This window comes from Chrysochloris asiatica, unplaced genomic scaffold (genome assembly GCF_000296735.1).
Source record: "Chrysochloris asiatica unplaced genomic scaffold, ChrAsi1.0 scaffold00021, whole genome shotgun sequence".
NCBI classification, from domain to species: Eukaryota; Metazoa; Chordata; class Mammalia; order Afrosoricida; family Chrysochloridae; genus Chrysochloris; species Chrysochloris asiatica.
In genome coordinates, this window is record NW_006408539.1 from 5,454,791 (window position 1) to 5,482,360 (window position 27,570).

The 27,570-nt window shown below is 38.5% G+C and overlaps 1 protein-coding gene across 1 annotated transcript in view; it reads left to right on the forward strand.

The window, feature by feature from the left end:
• The window catches only part of DCC (deleted in colorectal carcinoma), a 1,585,944-nt gene that overhangs the window by 1,447,327 nt on the left and 111,047 nt on the right, over positions 1-27,570 (forward strand). The window contains exon 22 of the mRNA XM_006837499.1: positions 12,702-12,767. Within this exon, the coding sequence (XP_006837562.1) occupies positions 12,702-12,767 (66 nt within the window). The remainder of the gene's footprint in view (positions 1-12,701; positions 12,768-27,570) is intronic.

Here is a 27,570-nt window from a genome sequence, read left to right on the forward strand (position 1 = left end):
GAAAAACACAAATAACCCAATTAAAAAATGGCCCCAGGACATGAATAGACATTTCATCAAAGAGGAGATCCGGGCTGCCAGCAAACATATGAAGAAATGTTCATGATCACTAGCCATTAGAGAGATGCAAATCAAAACAACAATGAGATCTCATCTCACACCAGCAATAACAACAAAAATGAAAAAACAGAGGACAATAAATGCTGGCGAGGATGTGGAGAGACTGGGACCCTCCTGCATTGTTGGTGGGATTGAAAATGATCCAACCACCCTGGAAAGCAATATGGCGCTTCCTCAGAAGGTTGGAAATAGAAATACCTTATGATCCAGCAATTCCTCTACTTGGTATTTACCCACAAATTATACGAGTCATAACACGAGTAGATATATGTATACCAATGGTCATAGCAGCATTATTTACAATAGCAAATAGATGGAGACAGCCTAAGTGCCCATCAATTGAAGAATGGATAAACAAACTGTGGTACATACAAACAATGGAAGAACAATAAGGAAGCTGCAAGCCACCGCATAAGATGGATGAAGCTTGAGGACATTATGCTGAGTGAAATTAGTCAGTCACAAAAGGAGAAATACTGCAAAGGACCATTATTATAAAAGATTAAGAAAAAGAACCCACCCTATAAGGGGGAAAAAATTATATCTATATTTACTGTTCACCGGGATGTATGGGATGAGGTGAGGGGAGGGAGGCAGGGGAAGATAGAGCACAGGGTAGGTAATAGACACAGGATAACTTGGTTGCTGGGGGTCCGGGACTGGATCAATACACAAGAAGTGGGAGGGGAATGGAAGAACAAGGTGGATGGGAGAACAGTTAGTCAGGTTTGCATGGGCTAAGTGTGTCAGAGGTAAATGATAATGTATGCACAACCTTGGAATAACAGGGCTCCGGGATACAGGGATTGAGGAATGGTTTGAATGGGTAAAACAGGGGAATAATGTTAAGATGCATGGCTGTCTTTTGAATCTTGGTTTCCCTTGCCTACTATTGTAAAATAGCCACTTGAGCCGGAGAGAAAGGAATAGCCAGAAACAGCACAATAGAAAGCTTGCAAGTCTGTCTTCAGCCTGTCACTGATTGGAATAGCTTAAAGGGGGCTAGAAGTTGCCCAGTGAAAGAGGCTTCCTGTGGAGCCTTTACATTGCATAAGACCATAGGTGGAATCCTGAACCCTATCCAGAATCATCTGAGGTGGGATATTTCCACTTGAAAGGACAGATAGAAAAGCCTGGAGCAGCAGCTACTTCATGAAAGAAAGACCAGCAGGAAAAATAAAAAACAATAAAGTCAGTCTGATTGACTACTACAAGAACAAGTAAGCTGTTCACCTGGGAGCCATCAAGGCAAGTGGCCGTGTCCCCTCAGAGCAAACCCCCTTCCAAAACTAAGACTCAAGGGGAATACACGAATAGGCATGTTGTCTGGCTGGTGACCACATTGGACACCAATAAGGGGGAAAGCGGGGAAAAACAGCAATGAATTTGGGAGCTAAGTCCAACCACATTCAATAGATTCCTGTGAACCCAGGTGGAGACCTGGTTGGCCAGCAATATGGCAAGACCTGGGGACTCCTGGGCCACAGAAGACTAAAGCAGAGAACAAAGCAACCATCTGATATGAAGTAAGGAGAAATGCACAAGAACACCCATACTTGCAGACAGTACCCACTTGACCTGGCTTTAATGGCTGGATGATCAGAACTCGACTACAAGAAGAAAGAAGAGGAAAACAAAAAAGAGTAACCTACTACAATTTGTTGAACTTTACCTATACTTATGGATGTAGTAGCTCAAAAAAGGGAATAAATCTTTACAACGAAGATCACTCCCACCCCCTTGGTATACAGGGTTGACAGGGATGGGTAACTTAGACATTGGCTACCCAAAATGGGTGGGGGAGGCAACAAAGGCAAGAAGTGACAGGCTTACAAGCTTTCAAGAGAGAACTTAGTTCCAGACGGGGCGGGGGAAGGTAGAATCTCCACTGAATGGTTTCCAGTATGCTGGGACGGGGCTAATGAAAGGAGATGGGGATAGGTCTCTTGTGGTACAGTAGTGAATAATTGCTATCAGGACTGACTGTGAGGGGCGGAAATGTAAAGGTAGATGTTTTGTAACAAAATGAGGGGAGTGATTGATTTTACAGTCCAGGAATGGAGGTGTCTGGGACCATCAAGTGAGAAGAGTGGAGTGCAGGACCCTACCCAGAGAAACAGTGATGCCAGAGATGGAGGCAGAGATGATGATGTGGAAAGATGGAGCAGCTGGGAACACTGGACTCAGGGAGGAAGAAGGACTGTGTGCAGACGGCCTGGCAGCAGGCCTGTGGAGTGTGCCCTTTGGTTGTTTGATGATGCATGGAGAGGATTGTAATCATTGCAATGAAATGAACTACCATAGGATGAATGTAAAACTGATGTTCTCCCATGTAAACCCACACAATTCACAATTAAAATATATGTATATAAAAAAAAAGAGCACCAGACTTAGGAACAGCTCATAATTAAATTAAGATTTCCATAAAGCCTATTATATTAAATTACATATTGAATACAATGTTTCACAATAACAAATGCACACACTACTTTGTGACACTCATGAAAAGTGTGGCTTCAGCAGCCCATGAGCTCAAGAAGGAGAACGCCATCTGCCTTTTATGCCAGATCACATAGCCATTAATAATGAGATGCATTTGTAACTTTGAAGTAGGCTTAAATTTTCCTCGTATTCACCCTTGTAACTATACCTCCAAAGTATAAATTCAAGTGCTGGTGATGCATCAAAGAAAAGGAAATTAGGAAAATGATCAGGACTGAAAATAAAGTGGAAATAAAAAGTGACCAAAAAGAGGTGAAACATCCTCAGTCACTGGAAAAGTTTTAGGTGTAGCTGGTCAGTGATCAGAACAAATTTAAAGGATAAAGTGGGAATAATGGAGCATGGGGAGGCCTTTACTGTGTCAAAAGCTACAATTATTACGAAGTGATGCAGCAGTTTAATTACTGAGACAGAAAAGCTATTGATAATTTCCTTAGATGATAAAAATCAGCATAATGTGCCTACTAGCCTTACTTTTAGCACAAGAAAAAGCTCAAAACCTTTTCAATGATTTAAACGCTGACTGCACAGCAAGTGAAGGTGATTGTGATGAAGAATTTGTTGTCAGTCAGTTGTTTCTAAGTGAGATCAAATTTACATAATATAAATGCATCAGGCAAAGCAGTAAATGCCAGTGTAAGTGTTGATGGGGATTGTCCTGAAATGTTGACAAACTTACTGAGGACAGGGATGATTTGCCACACCAAATATTTAATGTAGATGAGATGAGCTTATTTTGGAAAAAATATCTGAAAGGACCTACATTTCGAAAGAAGACAAAAAGGAACCAGGGCATAAGGCATCAAAGGATGGGAGTGATGGTTGTTATGTGCTGTGGAGTCAGTTCAAACCATATTTTTTTTTTGTATAGGCTGTTCATCTTTATAGGAGCAGAAAGCCTTATCTTTCTCCAGTGGAGCAGCTGTTAGATTTGAACTCCCGACGTTGAGGTTAGCAACACAACTTGTAACCCACTACACTACGAGATATCCTTCATCAAAGTGTTGTTGTTGTTAAGTGTCATTGAGTCAGTTTTGACTCATAGTGACCCTCTGCAGGGTTTCCAAGTAGGGGCTGGTGAGTTGAATCACTGATCTTGTGGTTCAAACCGACCTTGCAATCCAGTGCTTTATCCCATAGTGCCACACCAGGTCTTCTTGATCAAAGGATAAGCTAATGTTATTACTTGGAAGTTATATTAATAAGGATTTCAAGCTCAAACCTTTCCTTGTGGTGGTGGTGTCATTTTTAAGTGTTACTGAGTCAGTTCCAACTCATAGTAACCCTGTATAGAGTTTCTGCTGAGCAGCAGGTGAGTTTGAACCACCGGCCTTATGGATTAAACTGACCTTGAGGTTGAGTGCCTATGCTACGACACCAAATCAGGAGTCCTTGTATATTGCTCCTTAAATTCAAAGGCACACTGCCATATTATTAAGACACATCTTTCCAGTCATTTGGAAAGCAAAGACTTGTGTTAAATTGCCATCTTTAAAGATAGTTTTTTGAACCATTTTCTCTGATGTTTAACATTATTGCTTGACCAAGAAAATTCCTTTCAAGATCCAGACATCCAAGCATTTTCAATGACCTTTACCCCAACACTACATCTCTACTTCAGCTAATGATCTGTGAGACGTAGCCTCTTTTATTTACTGTAGACCTTCTCACAAACAATCAGGGCTACCAAAAATGATGTGATGAAGTTTAAGGAAATTCTGGAGGAATCAACCAGCCTTTGTCAGTTTGTTACACTGTGGTGGCTTGTGTGTTTTTGTTGTATTTTAAATACCAGCAGGGTCACCCATGGTGGACAGGTTTCAGAGGAGCTTCTAGACTAAGACAGACTAGGAAGAAGGAGATGAAGACCACTTCTGAATTGCCAGCCACTGAAAACCCTACGAAGAGCAGCAGAACATTGTCTGAAAATGAGCCCCTCAGGTTGAAAGTCACTCAATATATGAGAAGGGAAAAGCTGCCTCCTCAAAGTAGAGTTGACCTTAATGGTGTGAATAGAGCAAAGCTTTCAAGATTTTTATTTGCTGATGAGGAAGAACTCAAAATTAGAGAAATATATACAAACAACCATTAATTATCAGACCTGGAATGTACAAAGTATGAATCTAGGAAAATTGAAAGTCATTAAAAATGAAAGGCAATGCATAAAGATCAAGGTCCTTGGCATTAGTGAGATTAAATGCACTGGAATTAGCCATTTTGAATCACTAGAATGGTCTACCATGCCAGGATTAACAAATTAAAGAGCATTTCAATATCTGTCTTGAAGTACAATGCTGTCTGTGATAGGATAATATCCACATGCCTACAAGGAAGACCAATTAATATCACTATTATTCAAATTGACACAACAGAAAAGCCAATAATGATGAAATTAAAGAATTCTACTAACGTATTGTCAGGAGGGACCAGTCACTGGAGAAGGATATCATGTTTGGTAAGGTGGAGGGTCAGAGAAAAAGAGGAAGACCCCCAATGAGATGGATTGACCAAGTGGCAACATTGATGTACTCAATCAAGTGTGGCAACAGTAGTGAGGTTGACCCAGGATCGGGCAGTATTTTGTTGTGCTGTGCCTAAGGTCGCTATGGGTTGGTACCGACTCAATGGTACCTAACAACAACAACCAACTTCTTAATAACAACAACAAACAGGAGTCCTGGTGTGGCACTGTGGGCTAATGCGCCAGGCTGCAAAGTCATTTGAACTGTAAATTCAGTGGTTCAAGCTCACCAGCTGCTCCTTGGAAACCCTATTGAGGGTTGCTATGGGTCGGAATCGACCCAACAGCACTTAGCAACAACAACTAACTTCTTCAAGTAGCCTTGGTAGTATGGTGGATTATAAACTAAACTGTTAATCAAAAGGTCACCAGTTTGAATGCACCAGTCTCTCTGTGAGAGGAAAATGAGACTTTCTGCCCCCATAAAGATTTACAGCCTCAGAAAGCCCTATGAGTCGGAAATAACCCAGTGGCACACAACCACCAACAACAACTTTTTCAGTGTGAAATTGATCAAACATGTGATCAAGATGCAGAGTTAATTTGTGGTGATTAGAATGTGAAGGTTGGAAACAAAGAGGAAGAACCAGTTGTTGGAAAATATAACTTTGTTGATAGAAATGATGCTGTATATCACATATAGAATTGTACAAGACCAATGACTTACTTATTCATTGTAAAATACTACTTTTGTACAGCTGGACCTTGTCAAATGGAATATACAGAAATCAAATTAACTACATCTATCTGGGAAGAGATGATAGAGAAGTTCCTCTCATTGAAGCAATGAAGGCAAAGTTAGAGGAGCTAGATCCTTGTACAGAGAGATTCACCAAAGTTCACTGTACCTTTACTGAGGGTCTCAGCTGCTACAAGGCCATTTTTGATGAGAGGAAGAGAAGGAGACGCTCTGTACAAAGTTCCCTTAACGCCTTCTTCAATAAATCGATTCCAGTAGTGTCAATATGCCACTTCCACAGCAGAATCAAGTACTGACTTTCCAGCACTAGGTCCATCCAGTCCAATATTAAGCCCATCATCGGCAACAACAGCCATCTGTCTCTAATTTCTGCATCATTTATTTATTACTGTCATAGTGTTATCTCACAAATACCCCTTCCAGTACACATGACATCCACGGAATGAGAATGTTATGTTTTTATCATAGTCTTTTTTCTTGTTTTCTATCTAAACTTCTCTGGTAGCATAGTGGGTTATGTATTGGGCTGTTAATTGTAAGGTCAGCAGTTTGAATCCAGCAGCTTCTCTGTTAGAAAGAGAAGAGGTATTTGTCCCCATAACAATGTACAGCCTGAGAAACCCTATCCAGGGCCACTATGTTTGGAACTGACGTAAGAACACATCATCACCAAACTGTGTTAAGAACTGTTTTGCTGTTTGTTTGCAATACTGTATATGTACACACATGGATCCTGGTGTGGTACTGTAGGGTAAGCACTGGAATGCTAACAACAATGTCAGGGATTCATCCCACCAGCTGATCCTCTGAAACCCTGTATAGGGTCACATATACATACACACACACACACACACACACACAGACTTCCTATCTCTGTTTATTCCATACAGTATCATATATAATTACTTGTTATTATTACTGAATTGATATTATTATGTACTGTATTATTGGACTGCTAACCTCAAGGTCAGTGGTTCAAACCCACCAACTGCTCTGTAGGAGAAAGATGAGGCAGTTTTTCCCATAAAGATTTACAGTCCCTGAAATCCTACCTAGGGTCTCTATGAGTCAGAGTCAAGTGGATGGTAGGAGGTGCGTGCTTGGGTTTGTTGTGTTATTGTGTTTAAGATGTTTTAGGACATTTGGAAGTGTTTCTTATGTGTTTTATCTGCATGTTTTTGTTGATGTTGCTGTGTACCATCGAGTTGGTTCTGACTCATAGCAACCCTGCATAGGGTTTCAGAGAAAAACCAGTAGGTTTGAACTTCCAGTCTTTTGGTGAGTTTGGTTAGCAATCCAATGCTTACCTTATAGCACCATAACAGAGCTCTTTACATGCATGTTGTTGTTGCTGTTGTTAAGTACTGTCCAGGTGATTCTGACTTATAATGACACTGTATATGGTTTCTGAGGACCAGATGATCCAAAGGTAAAATACATACTATATACTGCCAGCCGTTCTGCAGAAGAAAGATGAGGCTTTCTGCTCCCATAAAGATTTAAAGTCTTGGAAGCCCTATGCAGCATCCCCATGAGCCAGAACCAAGTCCATGGTATACCACCACCACCATCACCACCACCATCACCACCACCATACGCTAAGACAAACCTTAGACTAACTGATGCTAAACAAGAACTCATGTACCTGTTCCTACTACCTACAGATTCGACTTCAGGGCAGGTTTGAGAACAGACCTCATTTGTGATCCAGGAACTGCCTATAGTTCCCTGAAGTTCTAGGACTGTGTTGGAGACACTGAACTTTCAGTTAGTGCTATACACACTACACCACCAGGGCCTCAGCCATAGAGGATGTTCAATGAGGTTTAAGTGAATGAGTATTAATTATTATAAGTTTTATGCTTAGATAATAAAACTAAGAGCTCTGAAATAAGCATTGGTTTATATGTTGGCATTAAATGACTTAACTCCAACCGTCTTCCAAAGCCTAGTCAGTCTTCTCTTTCCTGAAATAAGTGTTCATGAAACTAACCAAGTTAACTAAACACATCCAATATATGATTCAAAGCAACAAGCCTTGAAAAATGCTTTGCCACGTGGAGGAGCAACACCAGTATTTTTTCTTCTTGAGTCTTCAGTGTCTCCGCATTAGATAACTGGTGTTGCTTACTTAAAGCTATTGCTATTGAAGGATTCCTTGATTTTATTTACTTAGTATTTTCCAGGAAAATAAGCTCTATTGGAATTTAAAAGAAATATTTCAGAAAATGGAAACCTCAAAGCACACAAAATTAAAATTTGATTCCCATGTCTTTAGATTAAGAGATTGCAACCTCATCAAAACCCCAGAAAATGGGTTTTGTGTGTTCTTGTCAGGGAGCAAGAAATCTAAATTACCATAAATTCAATCTTGCTCACAGATGATATCAGGTTTCTTTAAAGTATTTTCTGTTGGGTTTGTTTGTTAAGAGTTACTTAATTTTCTTCTGTGTTATCAATCTAATGACAACCAACACAAAGTTAACCCATGTCGATACTCTAGATTCTGGAGGTAGAAAGCCTGAGTTTTAATCTACCCTGCCTTATTTAGAAAGCATTTCCAGAGTTCCTTTATCTTACACAGAGCTCTGAGCTGTGTGACTTCTGATTTTCTTCTACCAATTGAAATTCACAATGTAATCAATAGCTTCTGTAACTCTAAGGGGTGCTGAACCCGAGGAGCTTTATGTCTAAGTAATATATGGAGGTGCTTGTGGGCTTGTTTATGCATCCTCCTGCAAACTAACTGGAGACTTAGAAACTTCATTAAAAAGATATTTGTCAGGATGCTAGAGGAAAAGAAAAACCCTCCACAGGCTATCTACCTAATTTCCAGCCAATAAAGGATTACTCCCAACAGAAATCATGTATTGCTTTACTGGCCTAAGTGATGGGGTTGTTAGCATCTCTTTTGGCTGGCTGCTTTGCAATCTAGTTGGTTGCTTTCAGATGTTACAAAAATCATCTAATATTCATAGGGAACCTCTGTTTCACTTGATTGCTTCCAAAACTGGTATCAGAATATCCTGTGGGCTGTTTGTTCTCTGAGATCACAAATGTGTCAGAGTCCACAGGAGCAACGTGTTTGGAAAAGGTGTTGGATTTGTCTACCTTTTTGTCAGTTCATCAAAATCCCATTTCAATTGGCTCTCTCAGTCCTCCTATCCCCACCTCCCTGAATCTTCATTCTAATTCACACTTTCTTACATTCTCACAGGCATTTGGCAAGCAATATTTTAAATGAATTTTTTTGTGACTCCATATGATAAGCACTGAACTGTGAACCACAAGATCCCTGGTTAGAGCCCACCAGCCCCTCCAAGAGAGAAAGAGGAGGTTTTCTGATCCAGTGAAGATTTAAAGCCTGGGAAAGCAAGGTTGCTATGAGTCAGAATAGACTCTAAGGCACTCAACAACAACAATACTGAAGAAATTATATGATGTGAAGGTTTTCTTTTGTCATTCATTTGGTTTTGTTCTCTTGTGAATTGCCACTTATAATTTTATGCATAAAGATTGTTGTTGTTAGGTGTAGTTGAGTCCAACTCATAGCCACCTTATGTGTAACAGAAGGAAACACCCCAGGTCCTTCGTCATCCTCACAATCACTGCTATGCTTGAACTCATTGCTGATGCCATGAGGATCTCATTGCTGAGATCAGGTGAATCTTGGCTGAAACACCAGAAAAATGTTTACTTATATTTTATTGACTATGCAAAGGTCAGTTAAACTGTGGAGATCTTAAAAAAACTATGGATAACATTGGGAAGAATGGGTATTCCAGAATATCTAATTGTGCTCATGAGAAACATGTACATAGACCAAGAAGCAAATCTTAGTACAGAATGAGGGGATACTTGTTGAATGTTGTGGAATCAGAAAATGGTCAATCTGTATGCAGATCAAATAATCGGAGAAATGAATTATATGAAGAAGAACATGGCACTGATAAGATTGGAGGAAAACAACCTGTGATATGCAGATTGTATAACTTTGATTCCTGAAAGCAAAGAGGACTTGAATTACTTACTAATGAAGATCAAAGAATGTAGCTTTCAGTTCGAATTGCACCTCAATGTAAAGTAAAACAAGATCCTCACAACTGGACCAATAAGTAACATAATGATAAATGGAAACAGCAATCAAGAAATCAAATGATGTGTTGAATTAGGCTAATCTGCTGCAAAAGACTTCTTTATAGTGTTAAAAGAACAAAGATATCAGTTTTAGAATTAAGGTGCACCTGAACTAAGTCATGGTATTTTCAATAGCTTCATATGCATCTAAAAGTTGAATAATGAATAAGGAAGATCATAGCAGAATCTATGCGTTTGAATTATGATTATTCTCCATTTCCTTTTATGGCCCCTTAAAAAAAGAAAGAAAGAAAAAAAAAATAGCATCAAGGGTGACAGTTCAAACCTACCAGGTGCTCCTAAGAAACTTTATACAGAGTCAGAAGCAACTCAACAGCAATAATATTGGGTAAAATAGTTTCCAAAATGTCACCTCTCCTGTCTGCTTATTAAGTATGTTTAGCAGAAACTGGATAAATTTCTTTCATTGCTTGTTGGAAGATTGCCATCCTAATTTCAGCACTGATTTGCTACCAGAAGAATTTTTTAAAATCATGAATGTGTAGACTGTTAAAAGGATCCTAAGTTGTTTCTTCACAGCTCTTTAGAAAATCACATTATGAGATCTTAGTAAAGCTTTAGTGAGAAGAGTGTTTGGTAGGCAAAAGAATACCAAAAGGGCAGGACTTGATAGTTATAAAGATGAAGAAAACTAAAATCTAAAATTGTGGGAAATATAACCTCTGTTACTGTAGCTGAGGAGTCCAGGCGTGGCATTGGTGGATAATCACTGGACTGCTAACCATGAGGTCAGAGGTTCAAACCCACCAGACACTCCTCGGAAACCCTATACAAGGTCACTACGAGTTGGAACTGACTTGACAGAACTTAACAACAACAATAACACTATAGCTAAGTGACTTAATCAATTTCCTTATGATTTTTAAGTGCCATTGAGTCAATTCTGACTCATAGTGACCCTGGGTAGGGTTTCCAAAGAGCAGTTGATAGTTTGAACTGATCAGTCCATTGCTGATCCTACAGTGCCACACCAAAAGTTGATTATTTCCTTATTATCATCCACTAATAACTGCTTTCAGTAATAACCCTCCTAAGTAAATGAAATGGATAATTGATATGTATTTGAAGTCCTGGTGTGGTGCTGTAGGATAAGCACTCAAACATAAGGTCATTTTGAACTGTAAGGTTGGTGGTTCAAATTCACCAGCCATTTCTTGGAAATGCTATGCAGGGTCACTATGAGTTGGAACTAGTTTGATGGCATTTAGCAACAACTGCATATATGTTTGCATATATACTCATCTCCCGAATCTTTTTTCTATAAAGGGACTATATAATAGATATTAACGTTTGCAGGATAATCACTGGTGTGCTAACCACAAAGTCAGTGGTTCAAACCTACCAGCTCCTCCTCATAAGAAAGATGACGCTTTTTGCTCTTGTAAAGATTTATAGTCTCAGAAACTCTATATAGGGTTGCTTTGAGTCAGAATGAATTCAATGGTAGTGGAATACAGATTCTAGAATTTAAAATCTAATCAAATAATTATAGTTAAGGGTTGCCTGTGGTGAAAGTCAATTAATTTAATTCGGATGATGTGGTGTAATTATATCAGGTTTAGTAGTATTTCCGGTTTTATTTTCTTAAATACTATATCTGCAACTATTAAGCAAAATGCCAAATGAACACATGGTTTCCTACAATGTGCTACTAAAGATAATATTCCTTTCATGCTATGTGTGTAAGAACTAGTTAGACTGTGAAAATTATATCCTACTCCCCAATCTATTATCAAATTTCCAGGAGTATAAGAAAAAGAATAACCAGAACTCAGTTATAGATAAACTATGTTGTCCCCTTGTAGAGTCGTAATGTCAATTTGTCACAAAGGATGCCAGCATAAAGGAAGTCAATTGACTCTGTGCCCCTCTAGTAGCTGTAACCCAGGGCTTTGAACCTATTCTAACAGTTCATTCATGGGTAACAGGAAAATCAAAAGAGACTCAAGTTTTTAAAATTTGTGTAAAGAAGAACAATAACCAGAGTGGAAAAAAGGATGGGTCAAAACCCTGGAATAGAGACTTAGAAGAGGCATAATGAACCCTTTCAGGAGGTTGATGTGGAGATTAGATTATTGTCAGGCCTGTGGAGAGCAGCACTCATTCAAGGAGGTACAGTGAGCCGCCATATTGATCTGGACAGTTTGGTTTCTCACTGCTGTTACTGCTGATCAAGGCATTTGGTTGCTATGCAATGTGCATATTTTCTAGGAAAAAGACTAAGTTTCTGGAAGTGTGTCGACCCACTTTTTTTTTTTTTTTTTTTTCTATTTCCATTATTATTTCAGTTCAGCCTCTCTTGACCATGATCTAACTAGGAAGAACTAGTTTGAAACTCTGCTTTAATCTGGCAGCACTTCTGTTTTGAGAAGTTCAAGAGAGGAGCCCTTAGTAATTCTACTGCTGCACTTCCTTTATACTTTAACAAAAATACTAAGGGAAAATAAACACACAAAAAGAACAGCATTGGGGAAGGCACAAAAGTCTACTTTTGTGAAAGATTTTTCTCATACTTGGACATAGTGTTTTCTCACTGACACAAAGATATGAATATGGTCAGATTTTCTATAAAGTGGTCAAAATAATCTTGCTCAATTGTTTGTGTATTTCAAAATATGTATTCTTTTTGCTTCTTTGGTTTTGCGTGTGATTTCCTGTTGTCTATCTGCTAACATACTGACATACTTTCCCAATAAATAGGTCGTCATGGAGATGGAGGCTATTGGCCAGTTGACACTAATTTGATTGATAGAAGCACTCTCAATGGTAAGTATATAATTTTGAGCAATTGGACTAATTGTATTGATTAAATGGTTAATTACAGAGTAAGGCAAATTTTCTACTTACTGCAAGTGCCAAGAACCCTGGACTTCAGGTCTTAGTATGCATGTGAAAAACATGAAGATACAATCAAACCATCCACCAGGAGAGTCTCTCTAAGTGAGAATTAATAGGGGCATACAACACAGTCAATTAAACAGGCCCAAGTATAGCATGGAATCTTGGTATGGTGCTGTGGGATAAAGCACTGGACTGCAAGGTCAGCTTGAACCACAAAGTCAGCAGTTCAAACTTACCAGACACTCTGTGGAAACCCTACATAGGGTTGCTATGAGCTGGAACTGACATGGCGGCACTTAACAAGACCACCAACAAGGATAGAGCATTTTATAATGGAGACAAAAAAGGAATGACAATTTTAATTTTATTAGTGAGAGTGATACCTAATGTAGTTTGAGCTGAAATCCACTCAGTTTTACAAATTAAAACTACTGATGATTTTACTCTAAAGAGTCTTATTACTCCTCCAGAATCTTCTAGTGGATTGTTGCTCATTTTCTTCCCCTTGGTCAAGATTAGACACTTTCTACTTCACTTAGTACAGCACACACATATGAAGGGGACTTCAAAAAAAATTCATGGGAAAATTCCATTATATTTTCATTGCATTTTCCACAGACTCTTTGAAATGTCTCTCGTACATCGGTTAGCTTTAAAGATGACAAGGTGGACGTAGTTTCTAGGACTTCATGGAAGAAACAGCTGGTCTGGCTGCTACCTTCTAAAGTCTTGTTCTCAGTTTTGCTAGGATGGAAACTTTAGGATGGATTAATATTTGCCAGTGCCTAACCCACTCATGTATGTTTGAGACATCCTTTTATAGTTTTTTTCATTGTTCTTTTTCTTGCTGTTGTTGTTAAGTTTACCAAAAATTAACATTAGATATTCCAAAAGGCAAACTGAACACTTGTGTGTTGTGGCTAAGTGTCATTGAGTTGGTTCTTACTCCTAGCATCCACTTATGGAATTTCAGAGGAGTGGCTGGTGGGTTTGAACTATCCACCTTGAAGTTAACAGTTCATTGCTTATCCTACAGCGCTACACCAGAACACTCAAGTAGCCACCATCAAAGCTATCATACAAATACCCAAAATGCACCTAGAAAGGCTTATATGTCTTTGTCACATGCTTCTCCACCGTTCCCTCCATTCCCCACTGTGATGTAACTACAAGCTCAAATGTAGTGTTTAGTGTAGACATATATTTATTCCTAAGCAATATATTATTTTACATGTGTATAGTTTATATAAACAGTATCATAATATATTTATCCTAGTGTTTGCTTTAATTTTGTTTGAGATTTATCTGTGTATTTACAAATAGCTCTTGTTGTCTTATCTTTGCCGTTGTACAAATTGTATTTAATTAATATAATGTCATTTATTTATTCTACCATTTTAGTAGGTTTTCATTTGATTACTAAATACATCAATATCCATTTGAGTGGTGTACTATAAAAAAATCATATGGGAAGCCAAATTTGCTATCTATGAATGGCTTTCTGAGCATGAAATTAGAAGATGGGAGTGAGTTACATGATTATTTCCTATAATAAGGCTATCATAATCTAATGCATTCATCTCCCAAATGTTGTTGTTAAGTGCTGTCGAGTCCTTTCTGACTAATAGCAGCCCTGTATGGGGTTTCCAAGGAGTGGCTGGTGAGATTGAACTGTCCACCTTCTGGCTCAAACCTACCTTGTGGTCCAGCACATTAACCCTCAGCACCACACCAGGACTCTCCCTAAAGGGAGAACCATATCATTGGAGTATAACAGATGTTCAAAGCGCTCTCTCCCCTGACGAATGGAAGACTCAGAAACAAAGTTTTACCTTTGAGTCTTCCAGTAGCCACACATACCTTCTCCTATCTTTTACTTAAACCCAAACAAGCAGTTTCTAAAATGTGAGCACACTAAATCAAGCCCAATCAAGTGCCTGTCAGGTTGTGACAGTCCTCACTCTTCCTAAGTTCTGTTACACAGGTTGTCTTTCTTTCTTTACGTAACATTACTCCTCTCTCTTTTGGTATTTGACTTTAAGACCCTTATTATAGCTTGTTGTTGTTGTTGTTAAGTGCTGTCTAGGTGGTTCCAAACCATAGCCACCCTGTATAGGTTTCTGAGGAGCGGTTGGTGAGCTTGAATTGCCCACCTTGGGATTCAAACTACTTTGCAGTCCAGAGTATTAACCCATAGTGCCACACTCACTATTATTGCTTGTGGGAGTCCTGGTGTGGTGCTGTGGGCTAATGCATCAGACTGCAAAGTCGCTTGCAAGGTCAGTGGTTCAAGGTCACCAGCAGTTCCTTAGAAACCCTATACATGGTCACTGTGAGTCAGATTCTACTTGACGGCACTTCACAACAACATTATAGCTGTGGAGTCCTGGTGTGGCACTGTGATTAATGCACTTGACTGAAAAGTTGGTTTGAACTGAAAAGTTGGTGGAGTAAATGTTACCTAAAGAAGGTGAAGTAGTATTACATAAAGAGTAATGTTGTGTAACAGGCATTAGGAAGAGTGAGGACTGTTGCAACCTGGGCAAACACCCTAGATATAGAGCCCGACAGACACTTAATTGGACTTTATTTAGTGTGCTTACATTTTAGAAACTGCTTGTTTGGGTTTAAGTAAAAGGTAGGAGAAGGTATGTGTGGCTACTGGAAGACTCAAAGGTAAAACTTTGTTTCTGAGTCTTCCATTCGTCAGGGGAGCGAGTGCCTTGAACTCAATGACATGCATCCTCTCTTTTGGGAGAGTCCTGGGTGGCGCTGCGGGTTAATGCACTGGATTGCGGGTTAATGCACTGTACTTTAAGTCCTCTTCGTTTTCAGCTTGCTTGTATCATCTTCATATTGCAGGTTGCTAATGAGTATCCCTCCTATTTTATTGCTACATGTTGTTGTTGTTGTGAAGTGCTGTTGAGTCGACTCCGACCCATAGCAACCCTGTAGAAGGTTTCCAAGGAGCGGCTGGTGAGCTTGAACTGCCGACCCTGTGGTCCCAACCGACTTTGCAGTCCAGTGCATTAACCCACAGCGCCACACCAGGACTCCTATTACTACATTTTGTTGTTGTTATGTGCCGTGGAGTCAGTTCTGACTCATAGAGACCCTGTACAGGGTTTCCAAGGCTGTAAATCTTTATGGGAGCAGAAAGCCTCATCTTTCTCCCGCAGAACAGCTGGTAATTTCGAACTGCTGACCATGAGATTAGCAGCCTGATTCATAACCACTACACTACCAGAGATCCTTATATTACAGATATATTATATTATTTATATTACAGAGTTCCTTATATTTCTACATATATGGTGGTAAATCCAAACTGCTGACCTTACGTTTGCAGTCCAGCCCATAATCCACTATGCTACCAGAGCTCCTGTTTTATAAGATGGTTAAGTTAAACTACATATTTACCACCAAGGTGGTAATATTCATATACATCTCCCCTCCACATAGAATGACAGAATTATAGAGATGTCCTATCTCTAGTTCTTCTTGCTGGATTCATCCTTCAAAGTATTGGAGGTAATTATGTAATAAAATAATAGCTTCTTGTCAGGATATTCAAGCCAGTTGCAAATAAATTTCAACCTCGCTCGCTAATCATTTATTTTCTCTCACAGCACGCCACTCTTTTAAAAATGTACCCTTGGAATTCAAATAAAGAAAAACAAAGCTATAGTTCATGTTTACTCTTTAGTTGGAAGCCCTTAATTAAATTGTGGAAACTGAAGAAGCATCTAAATTATTTTGTTATGGCAGGTAGAATCAAAGCTAGTATGTGGTGAGGTGGTTGTATTTTACTTTTATGATGCATTCAGTTTTTGATTATGGTCTACAGTCTTAAGTCAGGAAAATCTTCAACTTCTGAAAATGTGAGTTTGTAGTTTATATTTGTTTGAATCATAACAACTATAAAATTACTTCAATTTAATCCTGCTTTTTTCATGATGAATACAAAATGCCAATTTTCTTTAGTTGGGAGTCCTCATGTGTTGCTAGAGGGTAGGCATTGGACTGCTAACTGCAAGGTCACTCTTTGGAAACTCTACATAGGATTGGTATGAGTCAACGCTGACTCAACAGCACATAACAACAACAACATGCCAAAAATATGCAAAATTTGTTTGGCAAGTTTGGTTAAAACATCTATAAGGGCTTTAGAACTGCTCTTTCATTGACCTCACCCTTTGAAAATTAAATTACACTTGAAAGGTTTGGATACTTTGCCATAGTTCTATAAATAAACATGCGAACACTGCTAATTCAATTTTGTGAATATTCACAATTATATTAGGTGCTCTGATAAACATGACGTATAGTCTGTTTAAAAGAAAACGCCATAGTTTGCTTTCTAGTTTTGAAAGTTTTGTTTTATTTTTTTCTAGAGTTCCATAACATAATAAATAATCTAAGCAAAGTGTACATAAGGCTACTCTCCTCTTTGCATAAAAGAATCATTTCTAAGACTGATAACTTTATTTATCCAGTGCTTTCTTCACAAAAATACCACAAGTGAATGGCTTTAAAGAATAGAACTTGAATGTCTCCCACTTGTGGAAGAAGAGTCCAAATTCAGGGCATCAGCAAGGCTATACTTTGTCCTCTGTTTGAAGAAAATCAGTCCTTGTCTCTTATAACTTCTGGCAGCCCTGGGTGTTTCTTGACACTCTTTGATTTGTAGACAGATCCTCCATGACATCTAAGTTCTCCCTGTGTGTATCTTTCTGAATCTGTTCTGCACTTTACCCAAAAGAGAACTCAGAAGGGGTTACTTTTAAGATCCACTTTCCTTTTGTGATCATTCATTAACATAACAAAGGTTATCTCCCTAGTTTCACAGTCACAGAAAGTAGGGGCAGGACTTCAGCATAACTTTTGGGCTGACACACACTTCAGTTCATAATAGTAACTACTAGAACACATTCAAAGGAGCTCTGGTAGCGTAGTGGTTACGACTCGGGCTGTGAACCGCAAGGTCAGCAGTTCGAAACTACCAGCTGCTCCGTGGGAAAAAGATGAGACTTTCTACTCCCGTAAAGATTTACACCCTCGGAAACCCTGTACAGGGTCACTATGAGTCGGTTCCGACTCCAAGGCACATAACAACAACAAGAACACATTCAGGGCTACTCAGCAGACATCTTAATGCCAAACAGAAAGTCCAGTCATTTCCCAGAAAGAAAAATAATTGGAGTAACCTGGAATCTCAGATTCTAATTCAGCTCAAGAGAGACGGACTTTTACCTCTCCAATCACCCATTATCTTTCTCAAAGGATGTGAGGGTCCGAGACCAACATGGCATTACAGAATAAGTACTAGACTGTTAGGCACAAGATGGGTGGTTCAAACCCACCAGCCACTCTCAGAACCTCTATACAGGGTTGCGTACAAGTCAGAACTGACTCAAAGTCACATAGCAACAGATTAATTCCAAATCACAAATTTTAGAGCTGATTTTGCCATGAATTAGTGCTATGTGACATTAATCATGTCACTTAAATTTTTTTAATCTGAGTTTTTCATCTGAACATAAGTATTGGATTCAGGTTTCACAATCTGGGAACTATTCACATTTCTTTGCTGAGGAATGCTACCCTTATGCATTGTAGGCTGCTTAGCAGCATCCTTGCTGTCTATGTGTCAGTAGTATCTCCCTTCTCCCAAGTTGTGACATCCAAAAATGTCTCTGGACAGTGAAAAACATCTCTTTGTTGGGGACAAAGGAACTCTTTCCAGTTGAGAAACACTGAGCTCATTTACCATTTCCCAGTGGTTGTTCTAGGGTGCATGGGTTCCATGAGAATCTCTGAAAAGAAAGATATTCCACTGTTAAAATAAATCTTGGGAAACTGGTCTGGTCACACATTTGTCTTTTTCGAGTCCCCTCCTCCTCTTGTACCTAAACACTTGGAGTGATAATCCTGAAAGGGCTTCTGTGTTCACTCTATACTCTTGACATTGGCAATCTCACTATTTCTAGGACTTCAAATCTAAACTGTATGTCAACTTCCAAATTATATTTGTAGCACAGACCATGTAGCCATCTCTTCAACATGTATCACATGATCTCAACACTAATATATTAAAAACTGAATTTTTTGTTCTCCCTTTACTAAATCTGCCCTTTTTACTCTTTTCCTTATATCAAATATTAGATCTGTTTCTTCAGCCTGAACGCAACTCTTCCTTTATTTCCTTTCCATTTCTAACCCATAGTTTATTTACTTTCAAGCAGCCTTTTGTAACTGTCCACTTTGCAATTGCCATTTTCTCAGAGCCATCTATCATGACTTGGAGAACTTCAGTATCCTTCTAATTGGTCTCTTGGCTCCCACCACCAAGCCCTCTCCCAACAGCAACTAGAGAGATCTTCTTAAAACAAAGCAAGTATGCCACTTTCTTGCTGAAATCTTTAAATGGTCCTGGTTGCATTTGGGGTAAAACCATACATCCTGAATGTGATCTACCAAGCTCTGCATGACGGGATCCTGTTTCTCTTTCTACCTTCATTTGCTATGGGTTTTCATTTTGCTCTCAAGGCACCAGACACATGCAGCTTTCAGTCCTCCTACTGATCCAAAACTCTTTCTATTTCCTGTTTCCTTGCATAGAAACTAAATCTAACTCTTAGAAATCCTTTAAGATTTAGGTTAAGTGTTATTCCCTTAATGAGGTCTTTCTTGGCCTCTCTGTCCCAATGACTCTTCCCCAATAACCTTCTGTTGCATCTCTCATGAACCCTTCTAACCTTCTTTTTCATATAAATTATGATGATAATTTTATATTTATTTGCTTCATGATTTATCTAATATTTGTCTGTTCTACTAGATTATAAGCTTTTTGAGGTCAAGGATCATGCCTTTATTGACCACAACATCATATCCCCAGCACACTACTAAATCTTTAATACGTATTGATGAAATAATTGGATACATTTTTTACAATCTCTTCCTGGTCCCTCTTGACAATTCACAGATCACATTAACATGTTCAAAGTTCTGAGATTTGAAGAAAGAAATGTTTGCCAACTTAATTAACCAAGGAACTTTCCCCCCATAACACTGATTAATATCTCATTTTAGGGAACATTGGTCTAGATTATCTATGAGTTTTGGTCCAGCTGATTGACGACAGCACCTTTTATCAGAGGAAAATGCCTTGAAATATTCAGTGCCTTATGAATGTCTGTTTAAATTCAAAGACTTGTGAGATTACAAAGCATATGTTGAGCTCAGTATTCTAATGATAAGTAAATTATATCAGGGAAGAGGAGTCCTGGTGTGGCACTGCAGATTAATGCGCTGTACTACAAGGTTGGTTTGAACTGCAAGGTCAGCAGTTCAAGCTCACCAGCTGCTCCTAGGAAACCCTATGCAGGGTCCCTGTGAGTCAGAACTGACTCAGCAGAACTTAACAACAGCAATCAAGGAAGTGGACTTTTCATCTTCATACTCACATTGCTTAACTGTCTATTGATATTATACATTTATTAGGGCACAATCTTTGTGGTAATGAAGTCAGATCCACACAACCTAGGAGCTAGGACTCCTAAATTTTTGTCTATGTGATAATTAAGAACTCAGAGTTCTTGTCTATCAAGGAGCTGACCAAAGTTTTTCTCAGAGTAAAATGTGATAAAAAAATATATACATTTCTTTTGAAAAACTACCAAGTATTATGAAAATTAAAGCTATTATTATTTCATTAGATCTATGTCCAATCTTTACTACGTTTTTATATGATCACATTATTAAAATATATTTATGTTTATAATAAATTTAGCAGAAAATGGATGAAATCTTTTACTTTGATTGAATATCATGAAATAGATGGAATGCCCACTTGATTTTAAAAATATATATATAAACTCCCTTCTCACTGATTTTTAATGGACTATGAACCTCAAGGTCAGCGGTTTGAAACTACCAGCTGCCCGTGGGAGAAAGATGAGGCTTTCTACTCCTTACAGCCTCAGTAACCCTGTACTGGGTCAGAACTGACTCCACAGCACATAACAACAACAATATCTACTTTTTTTTAAAGTGCTTTATTGTGAATTATGTGATAGTTTACATGGGAGGACATTAGCTTCACATTGATCCCATCGTATATCATTTCCTTGCCATAGTTACAATCCCCTCCATGCATCATCCACCAACCAAAGGAATACCTACTTCTTGATTCCTAAGATTCATAACAACACTATTAAACTAACATTGAAAAAGATATTATGATGGTATATATATTTTTTGAAATGGGGAAAATCACATAAGGCTGAAACTGATTCAGCCACATCAAGATGTCTATCAAGTGAAAACTCTGTACTGGGGCCAGTGGTCAATGGGTCACATTCATCATCTCCTGCATAATCAAAGTGAAAGTAAGGTGGTGGGAATGGCAGTGGTTGAATAGATCAAAGAATCTCTTCTTTCTCCAGCAAAGCAATTGGTAGATTAGAACAGCTGACCTTGAGATTAGCAGCCCAACTCATAACCACTCCACTACCAGAGCTCCTTGTGAAAATAAGGTGTCGGCTGCAAATCATGAGAGGAGATTGTAGATGCAGGTCATCGAATTATACTATGTGTCCGTAGTGAAGCCCAAAACTTGGTAAGTGCCACCTTGCCCCTTATGAGGTCGGACAACCTTCTAACATTCTAAATTGTCCTAATCTATATTTGTGAACTCTGGAAGTTCTCATCATTTGGAGTCTTTGGAGGTATATTTAGCTGTAAAGGCCGACAGCCTGGCACTTCTTTACGGTCTGTTCTGATTATTCAGATTTTGCATTGGGATTATAAAGTTAGCAAAAGACTTTGATATCAAGTTTTAAACTAATAGCAGTTCTCATGAGGAAATCATAAAGGCCATGAATCTAAGATTTATAATAGGAGTCTTCATGAGTCCTAAACTCTCCCAAGGCAAAACCATCAGTGTCATCTCACTAAAACTCAGCAGGAATCGGTCATTATGTTCTGATTTGAAACACAATGTCCTCCTGGCTGGGAAGTTAGACATGAATGAGTAGAAATTTGAATAATGTTCTCTTGCCAGGCTTTTTAAAGTGTTCATAAGGTGCACTGCTATGTACAACTCAAACTAACTTTGTCAGAAATGATGAACTGCTAAATTTAAACCACACTAGTCACTGGAGAAGGATATCATGTTCGGTAAGGTGGGGGGTCAGAGAAAAAGAGGAAGACCCCAATGAGATGGAATGGCAAATTGGCAGCATAAATGTGCTCAAGCGTGGCAACAATAGTGAGGTTGGCCTAGGACGGGCAGTGTTTCCTTCTGCTGGGCATAAGGTTGCTATGAGTCGGCACCGACTCGATGGCACCTAACAACAACAACAACAACAATAAATAATAATAATAAAAAAAGGTTAGTTTACCTTAATAAGTTAATTTATTAAGCAGAGAAAGGGCATATTATGATACTATTGTAATATGACTTTTTAAATAATGAGTAAAACCATGATACACAAAGTTCTAACCTTTCCTTTCTTGCCCCATTCATTTCTAGTAAATGTAAAAATTATTTCAAGGAAATCTCATTTCTTTCATTTATAGTCAGAATCTTTTAACAGTAAGTTCTACGTAAAACTTTTGATGAGTTCCTCCCCCAGAGATTCAAGTTATATAAAAAATACTTATTATTGTTCCAACAATAATGATTCATCAAAAATATGCTTACAAGTTTGAGAAGTATTGATTCTTATACATCATTTTTATTTTTAGGCAAGCACTATTGCTTTACATGCACATGTGAGAAGAGTTTAATGTATCTTGACATTCTGGATATTATTTCTGTAAATATTGTAGTTTGGGCACCTGTATTAGAAAGATCTCCAAACCATGGCTGCTTTCTAACTTAGGTAACATTTAACTAACTGTTTCAGTAGTATAATAATATTACAAATGCCATCCTCACTTCTAAGGAGCATTCTTGCTGTACTTCTAAATCAGATTTGTTTGTTCTTTTGGCAGTCCATGGTACTTTTAATATACTTCACCAACACTGTAATTCCAGTGCAACAATTCTTCTATGCTTGTCCTTATTTATTGTCCAACATTCACATATACCTGAGGTGATTACAAATACCATGGTTTGGTCAGGCTCACCTGACATCTTTGCTTTTTAACACTATAAAAAGGTCTTTTGCAGCAGATTTGCCTATTGCAATTCATTGTTTGATTTCTTTATTGCTGCTTGCATGAGCATTGATTGTAGATTCAAACAAATTGAAGTCTTTGACCCCTTCAATTTTTCTCCATTTATCATTATGTTATTTATTGATCCAGTTGTGAGGATTTTTGTTTTTGTTACATGAAGGTGCACTCCTTACTGAAGGCTATAGCCTTTAATCTTCACCGATAAGTACTTCAAGTCCTCTTCACTTTCCAGCAGGTTGTTAATGAGCCTTCCTCTAGTCCTGATGCCACATTCTACTTCATATCATCCAGCTTCTTGGATCATTTGCTCAGCAGTACAGATTGAATAAGTATGGTGAAAAGATACAATCGTTGTGCACACCTTTCCTGATTTTAAACCATTTGAATTACTGTGTCTTGGTCTATGTACAGGTACAGGTTCTACATGAGCACAATTAAATGTTGGAATATCCATTCTTTGCAATGTTAACCATAGTTTGCTATGATCCATATAGTCAAATGCTTTTGCATATTCAGTAAAGCACAAGTAAACATCTTTTTAGTATTCTCTGCTTTGAGCCGTGTTCCATCTAATGGCAGCAATGATATCTTTCCTTCCATAGCCTATTCTGAATCTGCCTTTAATTTCTGGTACCCTCTTTCAATGTACTGCTGCAATCATTTTGAGTTATTGTCAGTAAAATTTACTTTCAAGTGGTATTAATGATATTGTTCAATGATTTCCCTATTCTGTTGGGCCACCTTTTTTTGTAATGGGCACAAATATGGTTCTCTTCCAATTGACAACCACCTAGCTGTCTTCCAACTGTATTGACAAAGATGAGTGAGCACTTCTAGTTCTGCATCAGTTTTTTGGGACATGTCTAATTATATTCCATCAATTTCTGGAGACATTTATTGTCAATGCCTTCGATGCAGCTCTGACTTCTTTCAAACCATCAATTCTTGATCAAACTGTAACTCTTGAAATGACTGACCATCAACAGTTCTTTTTAGTACAAGGGATTTGCATATTCCTTCCATCTTCTTTTGATGCTTGATGCATCATTCAATATTTTGCACATAGAATCCTCAATCTTTCTACCCAAAGCTTGATTTTTTTTTTCCTTCAGTACTTTCAGCTTGAGAAACTCTTCACATTTCTACATGTTTCTATCCTTTTGTTTTTCTAACTTCAGGTCTTTTGCACATTTCATTATAATGCTTTGGCTTCTCAAGCTGCCCTTTGAAAATTTTTCTTCAGCTCTTTTAATTCTTCATTTCTTCCAGTTACTTTATTTTGCTATTATCAAGAGTCTTTTGTGACATCCATTTTGCCTCTTCTTTCTATGGTTCTGTTTTTTAATGACCTTTTGCTTTCTTCATGGATCATGTTCTTGATATCATTCCACAACTCTTCTGGTGTTCAGTTATTTTGGTGTCTAATGCATCAATCCTCTTCTTGAGATGGTTCCTAAATTCATGTGGAATATATTCAAGATCTGTTTTAGATCTTGTGGATTTGTTTTCATTTTCTTCAGCTTCAATCTAAAATTATATATGAGCTATTGATGATCAGGAGTCCTGGTGTGGTGCTGTGGGTTAATGCATTGGACTGCAAGATCAGTTCGAACTACAAGGTTGGTCGTCATGCTCATCAGTCGCACCTCAGAAACCATTACAGGGTCACTATGAGTCATAACCGACTTGACAACACTTAACAACAACAACACCAAATTGATGATGTGTTCAACAGTCTGCCCCTAGCCTTGTTTTGGTTGATATTAAGCTTCTCCATTGTCTCTTTCCATAGATGTAGTCAATTTTCCATTTGTTGAAGTCCACATGTACTCAGTTTGATTCCTATGTATTCCTTCAGGTGAGGTCCTTGTGTATAGTAATTTTTTATGTTGCTGAAAAAAGGTATTTGCAATGAATAAGTTATTGGTCTTGCAAAATTCTGTAATGTGATCTCCAGTGTCATTTCTATCACTAAGGCCATATTTTCCAACTACTGATCCTTCCTCTTTGTTTCTAATTTTCCATTTAAAACCACCAATAATTTTCAATGCATCCTGATTACATGTTTGATCATTTTTAAACTGATTAAGTTGGAGGTGGTGGTAGTGGTTATGTGCTGTGGAGTTGGTTGCAACTCATAGCAACCCTGTACAGGGTTTTCGAGGCTATAAATCTTCACAGGAGCAGAAAGCCTGAGTTGGTAGAAGTCTTCAATTTCATTCTCACTGGCTTTAGTGATTGGTGTGTAGATTTAATAATTAGTGGCATTAACTGGTCCTCCTAGTAGATTTATGGGTAATAGCCTATCACAAACAGTATTGTAGTTCAAGATAGATCTTGAAATGCTCTTTCTAAAGATGAATGTGACATTATTCCACTTCATCTTGTCATTCCTGACATAATAAAAGATATGATTGTCTGATTCAAAATGACAATTTCAGCTCTCTATAGGAGTCCTAAGGAGCTCTGGTAGAGTAGTGGTTACGAATCGGGCTGCGAACCTTAAGGTCAGCAGTTCGAAACTACCAGCCGCTCCGCGGGAGAAAGATGAGGCTTTCTACTCCCGTAAAGATTTACACCCTTGGAAACCCTGTACAGGGTCGCTATGGGTCGGAACCGACTCGATGGCACTTCACAACAACAACAATAAGAGTCCTGGTGTGGCAATGTGGGATAATGCATCAGACTGCAAAGTCGTGTGAACTGCAAAGTTGGTGGTTCAACCTCACCAGCGGCTCCTTGGAAACCCTATACAGGGTTGCTATGGGTCAGAATTGACGGCACTTCACAACAACATAGGGTAAACAATGGACTGCTGGCTGCAAGGTCGGTAGTTCAATCCTACCAGCTTTTCCTTGGAAATCCTATACAAGGTCACTATGAGTCAGAACTGACTTGATGGCCCTTAATAACAACAATGCCTAGGATATTGATATTTATGCATTCCTTTTCATTTTTTGATTGCTTCTAATTTTTCAAGATTCATGATTTGTACAGTCCACGTTTTGGTTATTAATGACTGTTTATTCTTATTTTGAGTTGTGCCCTATTAGCAAATGAAGTGCTCAGAAGCTTTGCTCCATTCACATCATTAAGATCAACTCTACTTTGAGGAGTCCTGGTGTGGTGTAGCAGATTAATGCACTGGACTGTAAGGTCGGTTTGAACTGAAAAGTCGGTAGTTCAAGCATTACCAGCACTCCTCAGTTCACCGTGAATCGGAACCGACTTAACAACAACTACAACAACAACTGCTACTACTACTACTTCGAGGAGGCAGCTCTTCTTAGTTATATTTTGAGTGTTTCCAACCTGACAGGTTCATCTTCTAACACTGTATCTGACAATATTCCATGGCTATTCATAGGGTTTTCAGTGGCTAACTATACACTTCTCACTCTTCCTGGTCTGTCTTAGTATGGAAAGTCCACTGAAACGTGTTCACCATGACTGACCCTGCTGATATTTAAAACACCAGTAGCATAACTTACAGCATTGTAGCTACAGACAAGACACCATAGTACTACAAACGGACAGAGAGTAGTGTAAATTAACACATATGCCATAAAATTCACCCTTCCAATTGTGTAATTCAGATGCTTTTAACTATATTGACAAAGTTCTGCATCCACCACCACTATTGAATTCTACATTTTCATCATTTCAGAATAAAATGCCAAGTTCATTAAACTATTGCTGCCCATTCCCTCATGTTCACAACCCCTGCCAACCAGAAATCCATTTTGTGTCCTTGTAGATTTCCCAATCCTCTGGTAATATAGATGTTATGAGTCTTCTAACTACATTTGTTCCTCAGAAGAAAGATGAGGCTTTCTGCTCCAATAAAGATTTACAGCCTTGGAAACCCTATTTAGGGTCTCTATGAGTCAGAAAGCTATGCCACTGGTATTTTAAATACCAGGAAGGTCACTCATGGTGGACTGGTTTCAGATGAGCTTACAGACAAAGACAGACTATGAAGAAAGAGTGATGAATTACTTCCGAATATTTAGTCACTGAATACCTTATGGATAGCAGAGAAAAACTGCCAGATATTGTGCCAGAAAATGAGCCCTTCAGATTGGAAGGCACTCAAAATGTGACTGCGGAAGAGAAGCCTCCTCAAAGTAGAGGTGACCGTGATGACATGAATGCAGTAAAGCCCGTGGGAGAAAAGCCACAGGACCTTCATTTGGTGATGGGTCAGAACTCAAAATGAAGAGCTACAGCTGTAAACATCCATTGAAAATCAGAACATAGAATGTATGAAGCATGAATCTGGGAAAATTGGAAGTTGTCAAAATGAAATGGAATGCATAAACATTGATATCTTAGGCATTAGTGAGCTGAAGTTAACTGGTTTTGGACATTTTGAATCTGATGACCACATAGTTTACTATGCCAGAAATGACAAACTGAAGAGGAATGGTGTTGCATTCATTGTCAAAAAGAACATATCCAGATCATTCATGAGGTACAATGCTATCTGTGATAGGATAATATTCATGCACCTACAGGGAAGCCCAGTTAATACCATTATTAT